The following is a 13,127-nucleotide window of genomic DNA, read 5'->3' on the forward strand; positions in this document are numbered from 1 at the left end:
AGAGAGAGAGAGAGAGAGAGAGAGAGAGAGAGAGAGAGAGAGAGAGAGAGAGAGAGAGAGAGAGAGAGAGAGAGAGAGAGAGAGAGAGAGAGAGAGAGAGAGAGAGAGAGAGAGAGAGAGAGAGAGAGAGCTCTGTAATCACGTTTTTGCCGAGTGGTGGTTATACCTTCTTTTGGCTGACTCTGTAGTAGACTCCTGACAGCGAGAGAGAGAAGGGAGGGAGGGAGGGAGGGAGGGAGGAGTGTGGCGTGGTGGGAGGAGAAGGAGGAGGGAGAGAGAGACAGGAGGGAGTGAACGAGTGGAGGAAGGAGAAGCCTTCTCAGTTTCTGTGAGTCCTGCTCGCTGTAGGCTACAGAATGAGCGCAGTCTGCTTTCCTCTCAGTCAGAGAGGCAGCTGCTTCTTTTTTTAGTTTCTTCTTCCTCCTTGTCAGGCTTCAGGAGGAGACGCTACACTCCTCTCCCACCTCTCTTTTCCTCTGAGCACTTTTGGACCTCTCTTCCCCTCTCACTTACTCTCATTTATTATTGTTTGGGACCGGAGAAGTACCATGCCGGTGGTTGGTGTAGCCTCCAAGCTCAGGCAACCATCTGCAGTGGGCTCTAAGCCGGTGCACACTGCTCTCCCCATCCCCAGTGCTGTCAGGACGTCCACCTCGCAGGGCTACATGGCTCGCCAACAGGAACTGAGGGCAGGTGAGGGCACCCCGGGGCTCTCATGTCAGATGTCAATGAAGTCAGAGTACCAGCAGGACAGGAAGCCAGAAGGAAAGTCCAAAGAGTCGGAAGAGAGCAGAATTTGCAAGGTCAGTGCAGTGGAGATGGATGGATTCCTGCTGTGTGCATGTGTGCATGTGTGCGTGCGTGCGTGCGTGCGTGCCAGCAACAAAGTGACACTCCACAGGTGGCTGTACAGGCTTGCTGTCAGGGATGGAGCAGCAAACAGACACGGACTTGTCACGTATTTGTTCTCGCTTTATCTCTCCCTTTCTGTTATTTTGTCTTTCCTCATCTGGGTTTGAACAGGTGGAAACATGGGTTTCAGTGCAGCGGGATGAGTCATGTGGGCTTCACTGAGATGATGGCGCTCGTGTATGGTCATCAGCTAAAGAAGGAAATTAGATGAGTAATGTGGTAGCAAAGCGGCTCATCTATTTCCCCTTTCTTTCCGCGTTGCTGTATTACCTCATCCATGCTGCCCATTCATGCTGCACTTACTGCACTAATCACTGCTGAGTGTGGTAGTGGCAGCACATGAGCGGTGAGGGGTTTGATTATATCGAGGCGAGACTATTAAGATCCGTACCTGGGAAGTGAAGCATGGCGGCTTCTCTGTGGGGAGGAAAACCAATGCAAGGATAATGGGTGCTACCTGAGAGCCCCCAGTGATTAGGGTCTCTGCCTGGTTTCCTCCCAATGCTGCCCGGACAGCATATTCTCAAAAACCCCCAACAGCGTCAAAAACACTGAAGATGGTGTTATAGACACACAGAGTGCTGTTAAGTTGTTCCCCATACTGAAGTCAAGCTGTGCCAAATTCTTTCCTCTATGTCAAAATATGTTGCTGGCTTTTTCATGCTGCAGTAGTAGACGGGGTCGGCCCGATTCCGAGGAGGAAGGAGTTTTCAAAAATCCCCGCCAAATCTCTTCAGCTGTGCCTCAGCCGTCCCACATCCAGAGCTGTCAGAGCGCAAACTTTCCTGTTTGGCCGGTCAATCGCTCCCCTCCACCCTGCTGCCTGTTTCTACCGTTAGACTTCCCAGCAGATGCAGAAGAAGAACCTCCCTGACCCTTATTCTTTTTTTTGGCTTTAAGAAATTGAGGCTGCTGATTTTCCTCGTGACCTAAAGGAAACGTGGGCTGGAGACATCAAAGCCCAGGTCAGCGCTCTCTTGCCTCTAAATCTTCACAGCTTGTCCGTGACTGAGTCGAAATCGCCCTGCAGGGGGACTGCAAAGGGGGGAGTGTGTTTCATCATTAACCTGCTGCTGAACTGGCACCTTCAGCTCCATTTCCAGCTTGTTAACGCAACCTAGTTCTTAAAGAACTCCTGCATAGATCATTAAATGTGGCTTATAGAGTTTGTTTTTGGGCTGAAGCTAAAGGCAGAGTCAATTTTGGTTCCTTGGTGTACTCGATGTTATCCATCTCCCATCATGCTTTGAAAATGTGGAACATCTGATCCTTTCCAACATCTTTTTCCTGAACTTGAATTTGTTCTAATAAGAATAAGCTTAGACTAGAGAGAGTATTTTTTAAACACTGTATTTCAGTTCCAGAATGTGGTCGGGGCACTTTCTCTGACCCTTGCCCTCCTTATCATTTGTTTTTGGCAGTCTCAGGAATCAAAGAAGTGAGATTTATCCTTGCCTGAAATGTGAAAGCAGTGCAGCATGCTTGTAGTTCCTCTCCCTGCGACGGTTGTAGGAAGGCAGAAATCCCCTGCTTGCCCCAGCCTGTCGGTGTGGGTGAAGAATGGGTGGTATGGAAGGGGTAATTAGTCTGTCTAATTGTGTTGTGTCGTCCCTAAAGAGCTTTACTCTCTAGGCTTTCAAAGTTAAAAAAAGGAGTGAAGGTGGAGTAAACGCTGTCATTACTCCTTCACATTAACCAATGGTGCTTGGTTTAGTTAACTGAAGGGATGAAATGCAGGACTGCTCGTGTGTGTGCAGTGCATGACTGCATGCTTGTTTGTGCACATGCAAACCCCCCATATATAGTGCCAGCATGCGTCGACTTGTTTGCCTTTACTTAAACAAAGGAATTCACACATTCTAAAGTGGGTGGCACTCGCTGAATTTGTTACAGTATTAAAGGTCTCTTTCAATGTTAGTCTGGTGGTGTAAGGGTAACTAAGCGAAGCATAAACAGTAGTAGACGCTGTCATGGACAAAGATTAACAAATATGAGAGCATCTTGATCTTTAAGCCGAAATTCAAAACGATTGTACTCAGTTTATTATTCAGATCCACAGACGGTCTGAAATTTAGGACCGAAATATTCAAATCTGAATGTGACACTCCTGTTTCAATCACTATATGTTGATGACACATGTGTGTAATTTGCTTGTGGTCACCAGGATTTCACCATGCATGCTTAGATTACGGGGACAAAAACATCTTGTCATGCCTTGTGACTGCAGAAAGATTATTAGACAAGTGTGAGAAAAATAAACAGAACAGAAAGAAGCTAAACAGAGAGGATGAAAGGATTTGTTTTCCCTGTGGTCTGTTTGGAGGGGACACGAGGGCCTGATGTTGTTTTGCACTGAGCCAAGGAGGAAGTTCAAGTCCAAGTTTGTCCCATGGCAAACACAGCTGACTCAAATTCAATCTATGGCTCCGCCTGAGTCTGAGGCCCTACACTGTGTTTGGAAACCACATTCTATGGTCATAGGCTGAGCTTCATACTTAATTACAGCATTGTGGTTTCACCTGCAACAGGAAGATTTGTGTCACCTGTGTGAGGAAAACAACATTCACAAAAGACCGGGTGTGTAACCTGAAACTTTTAGTCACAGAATTAATTTTGGACTTTATTTATATTTCATTGTGGATAATTGTGGCAGTATTAACTTAGTCACTGTTTATAGTGTCATAGGTAATCCCCAAAAGATCTCCTGTGCCTAATGTCATGCATTTGCGTATGTCACTGTCACCTCACCCATGTGGGTCCATGTTCTTAGGCCAGCTCGCACTGATGTTCCACATTCTCACGTATTAGCAGGTGACCAAATAAGCCCTGAGTTGCTTTGGTGGTTCTGTGCCACACCTGTGTTCTTCAGAGGCACCTCCATCTAATCCATCTACGATTTGGCTTGTCAGGGACTCCCACTTGGCTTCGGCGATTGAGATGAGAACAAGGCATGACGTTTGCTCTTCCTGTTGTACTCCCCGTTGACAGTTCTCATCAGTCACTGCCTCTGGCGCTGCAGGATGACGCGCTGGAATGAAGAGCTTATCAGAGTCGACTGGGCTTTAATGAAGTGTCAGCACCAGCGCCGCTGATAGGGAATTATCTTGTGCATCAAGCGTTTTGGCAGGTGTCCAAATCACACAGCCTAGGGACTTATTTAGTGCGTAATTACAAGGCCTTTTTGAAGTTTTACCGAAAATTGCAGCACTCGTTTTATTAAATCTAAATCATAAGTAGCTTCCTGTGACAAGGGAACAATTTCCATTTGTTTTTTTAACCTTTATTCATCCCAGAAAGCTTTTTAAAAGACGCCATATGTAACAGTCGTGCAGCTGTGTCCTCTCTAACTTCAGTACAACTGTGGAGAAACTGTGGATTGTCCAGTGGGCAATAACACTTTGGTTAGGTCAACATCCAAGAACCATATAGTTTAACAGTTACAGTCTCCACAGAGGTTTCTTTTATTGTGACATTACTGCTATTTTGCTTTTGGAAAACGTCTTTAAGGCACAGGGTATTACACAATTTTCTAACAAACAGAGATTGGTGGCATTAATCTAACGCGGGATGGCAAGGGGACTTTCACAACTGTAGTTGTATCTGCTGTCAGTCTTCTCTTTCAAGAGACTTGCCCTCACTTGTGTCAACAGAATAGACTCATACTGTATATGGTCAATGTGTCTTTATCTCAGAAATGCAGTTCATTGTATACACGAGCCTTGACTGTTTCAGGCTGCTATTTTAGTTGGCCTCTGCTGCCAGTGAAATGTTATCCTGGAATGTTGCTCCTTGTGAATGAATACACAAGTGTTTGCCGGAAGTGCGGACGAGTGCCAGACACGCTCACCCACTCTGAGAACAAAAAGCATCCTGTTGATTCTTGCTCTCTTTGGAGAAATGGTAACTCAGGGCAGCCCGGGATTGTATACTTGTCTTGCTTGGTGCGTCTCCTCTGACAACCACTTCGCGCTTGACTGATAAGCTTTCAGGCAAAGGGGTGTTCATATTGTTAAAATGAGGAGGAGCACCTCAAGGAATAATGTTGGGGTCCAGTGAGTTTGAGTGAGTGAGTGAGCAGAAAGTAAACAAAACCCCTCTCTGCCTCCCTCTCTCTTTCTCTGGGTGGGCCTGACACTGTCTGTTTCTCTCATTTCTGTTTTTTATTGCTCTATCCTTTTTTCCCCTCCTGTCTTGATTTCACAATACAGGCAGACTTAACAAGGATATAGTATTGGAATAATAGCTAATATTCAATAGTGCTCCCGGAAATCCAATTTACAGGCAAAAACTTAAGATCAGTGGGAGTTATTCTGGTTTTAATACAAACTTACATATTGAATATTTTATTTCAAGCTACCTTGTAGATCATTCTCAAATGTTCAGAATAGACTAATGTTGGTCAACATCAATCATAGTTCATATTTCATCATAGTATACATTAATAGCTTTACAAGTAACTGTGTCAGGTCTTTATTAGTAAATTGGACTTCTCAGACACCTCAGTGTATGTTGCTCTATGGTTATATAAACTACTGCATATTTGGTATTGTTTATGAAAGCAATCATCCAAAAGTTAAAAGAAAGCAGTCTCTCTGTCTCTCTCTCTCTCTCTCTCTCTCTCCTCAAGTGTCTCTGACACCGCTGAAACAACAGAGAGAGAGAGACAGAGAGAGAGAGAGGGAGAGGGAGAGAGAGGGAGAGGGCTGGGGGTGGGTTGGACGCGTCTTAGTCATGGGTGGTCCCACTCACCGTGTGCCGGACTCCATATCTGGAAGAGAAGTTGTCGTTGCGAGGGAGGTGTGAACGCTAACAAGCAGGAAGAAGAGCGTTACTATATTTGCACTTCTTTGCAGCCCGACCAGGACAGACAGGAAGATGGCCATGTTATGAGACTTAGATGGCTGTTAAGCTCTCACTGGCCCTTCTGTTCCAAATTGCATCCTTTCCTTTGTGTTTGCATTGGAATAGGAAGAGGAACCACAACCTCCTCAATTTCAGTATAAAATGACATGAGAGCGGCCATAAAAATTGCCAGGGAAGAAACCGCTGATACACACAAGAAAGGATGCAGCCTCTGTTGTTTGTTAGTGTAGTTTTCATTACAACCTTGATGTTCTCATAATTCTCAATGTTCTTGTTATAGATGAATACTGCAGCGTTGTGTGGAATTTTCAATGTGCAAGTCAAACCACCAAGAGGTAACTTATCAACGTGAGAGTCCAGCCTGCTCGCTCGGCTTGATCTGGAAGGACAACAGCGTCCAACATCCAGTCAGTATTTAGAATCTTCCTGACCTCGAGGTTGGAAAAGAGAAAATATTATGCTTTCCCATAATGCTTTCTCCCTCCCTCGCCCTGTTCTTTTTGTCTTGCACGGCGAATGTCGTCCCTGTTGGTGCAGCAGAGACTCTGCTGTCGGCCTCGCTGTTTAAATCTCGGCGTGAGAGCACACAGAGCAGCTGGTGTTTACACTACAGCTACACCAGTTAAAAATAATCTGGACGCACAGCTGCGGTATTTAGTCAAAAACACCAAAGATCACAAGACTCATAACAAGGTGAAGTGCATGATTATTGACACTGCGTGAAGAAGTCCAGCGTGGTTAAGATTCCATTCGTACCAGCATGACAGATTGGACTTAACTTCTGATTGCGTTAGGCACTTTGGAACCTAAAGTCCACAACTAAGTTAGGAACCACTTCACCCAGAAATATTCAAAAGAATTACTTGGTTCCTTCTGTGATTTCCTTACTTGCATTCCCACAGAAAATTATAAGCAAGTGACGTCTGCAGTTTGTCTGACTCTCAAAATCTCTCTTGATCTCTTCATTTGTGTAATAGACCTTTTTGGGCAGGGGGAGTCTGCAGTTTGGCCCTGATGATTCAGGAACCAAATGTGTCCCTGTTCCCTGGTGCAAAACAAAGGAAACTTCCTGAGTGCCGGAAATTGTTTACGTGTTGTGAAAACCTGTTTAGAATTTGAAGTCATCTGATTAGAGAGTCCTCACTTTGCCCTTGGACTGAATGTCCTTTTCGCAGGACGGGTCAGAGGTCAAGATTAGCACCAGAGCACCACTCTCATACCTGCGTTATCCAGACTTTGCTGCTGTTCCCCCGCCAGGCTATATCACCTTGTAACAAATAAGGGAGATTGAAGTGAAGCTCCTTGCTGCCCTGTTGATTCCTTAACTGTTTTGTGTGCAAGCATGATGGCCCTGGGAATGATTGGATGCAGAGAAGTATGCAAGTGTGTAACACAGCATGCACCCTCTGGGCCTTCTGCTAGTTCAAAGGTAGGCTCACTCAATGATCCAAGAGAGAGACGGTTCACTTGTTTGCTGCTTAGTGCCATAAAAGAAGAAAGGGAAATATAGAAATGCAAAATCATCAGAAAATACCCACACACACACTTTTCCGTACTGTTTGTTGTTTCCGTGTAACCAATGCTTTTTTGATACAGCTTCAAATACTGTCAAATGAATTCAAGACCGGTGACAAACTGAACATATGAAGCATGTAGAGGACTTTGCACAGCAGGGAGTGTTTCTCGTGTTCCTCAATGGCTAAATATGTACCCGGAAATTTGGAACAAGATGCTGAAGCATTCTGTAGTATCGGGTGAAGCATGAAATTCCGGCTAAACAGGAATCTACTAGTGAATAAGTTATTTCCTGTTAGAATGAATTAAGTAAAACTCTTTCAAAATAGAATAAAAATTGCATTGTTAATTGTAGAAGTTTTGCAAAATGCATTTTTTGGACAATATTTTTGGCCTACGATCATCTTTTCATAATCAGTACAGTACGACTAGACTAAGCAGTATCATATAGGCGGGGCTGAGTGTGTAGTAATTCACTTCCTGTTACAGTGACTGTGATAAATACTGCCCTGTGTAGTACGATTCACCCGCATGATGCTCTAAGTAAGTCACTAGTAGGTCAGTACACACACACACACATACTCACACACAAGTGCGTTTTCCCTCTCACCTTCACCTCAAATTCCCATCTGTCTCCTTCACCTGTCTGTCATCAGTCTCTCCGCCTGCCTCTGTTTTCTTAGCGTCCTCCCTTCTCCTTCCTTTATTCTCCCTCAATCCCTCCTTTGCAAATCTCCTTTTTTTTTCAGTTCCATCTCCTGTCACCGTCTTCCTGCTTTTTCCCATTCCCAGCATTCCGCTTTGATTCATTTTTTTTCTTCCTTCTTTCTGTCCTAACTGGAGCCTCTCTCGTATTCCACTCTCTGTGACTCACTTACTGGTATTTTCCTTTGACCTTTCCTCTGACCCTACTCATTCTCCTTTATTCCATTTCCAGCCTTTTTTCCCCATGTCCCACCTCCTTCTCTCTCTTTTTCACCTTCGATCCCTTCCTCTGCTATATTTATAATGAGAAAAGCGGAAGGCCTTAGGTACACCTGGCTCAACTCCGTCTCTACAGCTGTCACTGATAACCTTTCCTGAATTCTTCTTCACTCTTCTTCACTCTTCTTTTCTCTTCTCTTCTCTTCTCTTCTCTTCTCTTCTCTTCTCTTCTCTTCTCTTCTCTTCTCTTCTCTTCTCTTCTCTTCTCTTCTCTTACTGACGGTTACAGGGGAAACATCTGCCGTTACCACAACAATCAGTGTCGGAATCATCTGATCAAGCCTAGGAAAGGGAGCAAACATCCTAACACACACCATAACACACGCTAACAAGACCCAGCACTCTGCGCATGTACAGTATGTGTGAGTGTGTGTCTGCGTTATTTTCATGCGGGGAAGACGATGTTATGAGTCAAGCCAGTGGTCTCTGTGGTATTGACTCACGGCTTACACAGCAGCGGCGGTAGATCACTAACTATCAACACGATTACGGCTTTTCTTGGTGCCTGTGACGCACCTGGGAAGGGGGAGGGGGCCTTGGGGTTACTGTAGGTCATGACAACCATACAAATCAACTCCAGCACTCTATCAGCTTTAGCAAGGTTGGATTTACAGATCACAGTGGATTGATTCATCTTAAAACCAAACATTGTGTCGATGATGATTGTTTCTGATATGAGATTTGTCACGACACATGGATTTTTCATCTTTGCTGCACAAATCATTGATTCCCTGATCACCGATTCTATTCGTTCCTATATTTTCTCTTTTTTTTATCTCAGTAATGTAACTTCATGTTCAGTGACCCATGCATTTAAGCTTCAATAACTCTCACAGTAATTTAAGATTGAGTATTTTAAACAAGGAGGCAAAGTAACAGTCAATGTTTCAGATGTACTGACGATGACCTTAAGTTTGGAACTACAAAATTAATCTAATCTATTCAAAGTTGGTTCCTTTCATCAAATTATTTGCTCACATACGATTCGCAATCCTCAGTCGACTCACTAGCCTGTGATCTTCGCAAGTTTCAACCAAGCAGCTCCTGAACCATCATAGGCCCTGGTTTAACAGTATAGATATGTATCTTTTAGGTAAAACCAATAGAAATTGGAATTAGAAAAAAACAAAACAGGTCATATGGGGAAAAAAGGAAAGTGAATGAGGAAAAACATTCATCTTGCTTATCTTACACTGAGCAAAGTTAATCTGTAGTTGCTCCAGTGAAGCTCCTCTGTAACAAACCGTGGTTGTGGTTGTCAGCTCCCAGGTGTAATAGATTGTAATGGTGTGAATGTGTACCGAGCACCGCAAGAGAAACAGCATCAATCAACCGACCCCGGGTTAAATGTATGTAGGATGTTTTAGATAAACTAATTCAGCAACAAAGCCTGAAGCTAAATGGATGGATGAGAAGTTCTGGTGGGATGCTGGGTGGTGGTTTGTTGTCGGACCCTCCCTTGGCATCAGCTTTTACAGAGCGCTTAAAGAGAGCGAGCGCACATGTTTTTTTGGAGCGGTTAGCCCTCACATTTCGACTCATCATTACCCACAACCAACATCTATGTTCTCATTATTTTTCCACTTTTTTTCAATCCAGACATGTCGGTTTGACTTATTTTCTGCATTTCTGTCTGTTCACGTCTTATGTAAGGACCTATAAAATGCCAAATGGAAATCATTAGTGTTTCTCATATATTTCTGTAGGTTTACTTTGCATGTGCATTTGGTGGAATTCTGGGTGCATGGGTTTACCATAAGAGGCCACAGTGAGAATCAAATCCCTGACCTTTGTAATGGATTTCATGGATCTAAAAAGTCCTTTAAGTCATCAGCTGCAGGTTAAAAATAGCTGTACAGAAAGGCACCAATCCACACCGGAATGACTCTTGTGACAGTTGTGTGATTTTGACATTTCACAATATGGAGGGGCATTTTTGAAGTTCCAAATCTGAAATCCAACATAGCCATTGACAAGGACCGTGATGCAGATCAGCACAGACTCACGAGGGCCTTGTGCTGGCATGAGGTCACAGGCTGACTCGGTCATGCACGACCCCCTCCAACCTCTTGCCTGTCCATCGAGTCATTGGAGCATTTGATCTGTGCGTGGCCTTTTGGTGGCAGCAAATGGAGTGTGAACAAGCGTGTTGCTGAGCTGCAGCTGAAGCCTTGTGGTGTGTGCATGCATCTGTGTCATTTCAAACGAAATGCAATGTGGTCTTTTACAGTAATATAAATTTTATATGCCGTTTTTAGGGGTGGGTGGCATGGCGGTTGAGTTTTTAATGCTGCTGTCTCACAGTAAGAAAAACCTGGACAGGATCCATGGCCTCAGCCAGTTGTGGTGTTTGCTTTTTGCATATGTCCAAAGACATTTAAGTTAAGCTGGTTGCAGGCTATAAATCAACCATACGTAGGTGTAAGTGTGTTTCGGATTTAGTGTCATTCTGTGCTGCATTTTGTAAAACCCAACCAGAGTTCCTGGCTCCATGTTTTGGAAAACTAATCTCTCGGTGCTGTTCTGTCGTGATATTGCTCTTCCTCTGGGCTGCAGGTGGGCTACGCTCCATTAATGAAGTCATCTCCACCCTGACATCGCTGACTTATTGCCTGTGCCATTCCAGAGCACTAAGTTTGCCCATAAATTGTGTTAATTCTGCCATTAATGAGTATTAAACATGAACTACTGGCCCTTGACAGTCTATGAGGAGGTGAATTCTAACTCCCTACACTTCCTTGCTCTCTTCCTTTCCCCCCCCCTTCCCCCTCCTCCCTCCACAGGCCTCCAACAAAGCTCTGCTGTTTGAGCTGTGGCTGCTTTTCTCACAGGATAAGTCTCCAGACACACATTGGGAGTTTAGTTTTATTTACTGGCTGACGTTGTTGTTGCTCCCATGTGAAAGCTCACATTGACTTTTAATGACCCAGAGTGTTTTTTGTTGAGGAATCCTATAAGGAAGTTTTTGGGGGAGTTGTGCAAATATCCTCCCGAATCCCAATGGCTTTGATTGTTGTCACTTAAACCAGAACAGAGTTTGTTGTGTTGCATTTGCAAAAACCAACTTGACACAAATATGTGTACAAGATGTTTACCCTCCCAAACATGAAACAAGTTCTTCTCTATTCCTGATAATGAATACTCCTCACTCTTAAAGCTTGTGTTTTCGTCAGATGTTTTCTTAATGGCATAATCGCTCTCCTCCGATGGTAAAGTGAAGGTGAATTACCTACACAGGCAATCTTTGTCTCTTTCAAGGTCATTCCCTTCATGACGGGGTCTTACGATATACACATAGGGCACATTTGTTGCTGTTCAAAGGCTTGATCAAATGAACAAACATTTTCTCTTATAATCCCTTAATGATGAGAAATTTCTCTCAGCCATCTTGGACCAAAGAGGCTCTTTACTTGAGTCATAACGAGAGCACAAGAGGTTCCTTGTACCTACCAGGGTTCAGGTGCTGACGGGACACTTGCCAGTAGCTCGTCCAACCAAAGTCAACCGCCGCTTTAGATATAAAAGACAAGAAGCTTTTATATCAACCCATCCTCATTTCAAACACATATTCCTTCAACGCATCCAGAAAGTTTAGACCCCCATTTCTATTTGCTTCCTTCATGCATCGGTGACAGTTTTGGAGGGTTGAAGATATTGGCTTAGCCTAACATTTTACATTTTGGGCACTTAAGTGATTGCCCCCATCCTCTGCCAAAACAGAATGTGATTTAATGTCAAAGTCATCAATATTTCAAACAAACATTATTAATTATGGCTGGATTTAGAGCCACAATTATATGGAACGCTGTCACCAGAATGTTAATTTCAAGGAGACGTGCTTGGAAAATAAAAATAAGGAAGGGAGGGATACAAAAGATTATTTCAGTGCAATTAGAGTGAGACGAGGGGAAATGATTCATATGGAGAGGCTGATGGGAGCCACTTCATTAAAGATGAGTCGAGGGCCAATGACCCAAGCCGGGGAGAGAAGGTCGTTTCATCCTTGAAGAATGAGAAGACGAGGGTAGAATTTGTTTGGGCAAAGGGACGGTGCTAGCTGGGAGAAGGGAGAGCGAGGCAGCTGCTCGTGGCAGCGCTGTTTCTTTTATTGTTCAGCACTTATTCAAAGAAGATGTGGATGGTAGGAGTAAACTTGTCTCTGGATTGGAAGCAGATGCAGGCACCTCATTCAGGTTTAAAACCTTAATCGCACTCTGCATCTGGCTCCCTCTTTTTGGCCTTGTGGAAGGAACAGCTGAAGGTAACCTACTCTAAATGGAGTGGCGGGGTTGAGGATGTGGGGGAAGGAAATCAGGAGGGTTGGAAGGAAAGGCACTGGGCCCGAGAGGAAGAGAGAGTGGGAGTGGTGTCAGGGACAGTGACTTGCTCAATGATTAAGGAACTTAAGTTAAAGTTGGAGACCCCCATCAAATGCCCAATCCATGCATCCATTCATCCTCCTTCTACCAGTAGAGCGACTTGCTGAGAAGCTTCTGGAGGGGACTGTGTCTGTGTATAAAATAGGGGAGGAGAGCAGACATTGCCCCTTCTTCCCTGGCTGTCATCAGATCGGCGCTGGCTGATATTAATTTCCGCAAGCTTGACAAGGGCCATTTGTCTTGGAGCAGAGTCTTCAGTTTCAGTGTTTCTGGGGTAAGGATCCTGTGGCGCAGGGAGGAGGTATATGCAGTAAGTGGTGTACAATAACCTTACCATGGAGAGGAGCAGGAGAAGCTGTCAGACAGAGGGCTTTTAAAAGGGTGGGAAATATGAAATCTCTTTCTCATCCAGTTATGCCTTGCATGCTGGGAATGGTTAGATGGTCGCAGGCTGATTACTGCCCTTCCTCTTAG

At 44.4% G+C, this 13,127-nt stretch overlaps 1 protein-coding gene across 1 annotated transcript in view; it reads left to right on the forward strand.

Annotated features, from left to right (window-relative positions):
- Positions 1–328: 328 nt before the first annotated feature.
- nav3 (neuron navigator 3) overlaps positions 329–13,127 on the forward strand; it is a 144,763-nt gene continuing 131,964 nt past the window's right edge. The window contains exon 1 of the mRNA XM_076150703.1: positions 329–803. Coding sequence (XP_076006818.1) covers positions 549–803 — 255 coding nt within the window. The 5' untranslated portion in view covers positions 329–548. The remainder of the gene's footprint in view (positions 804–13,127) is intronic.

The sequence above is a fragment of the Genypterus blacodes genome, unplaced genomic scaffold (genome assembly GCF_046128005.1).
Source record: "Genypterus blacodes isolate CSIRO-AG114 ecotype Tasmania unplaced genomic scaffold, CSIRO-AGI_Gbla_v1 ptg000007l_1, whole genome shotgun sequence".
Classification (NCBI taxonomy): Eukaryota; Metazoa; Chordata; class Actinopteri; order Ophidiiformes; family Ophidiidae; genus Genypterus; species Genypterus blacodes.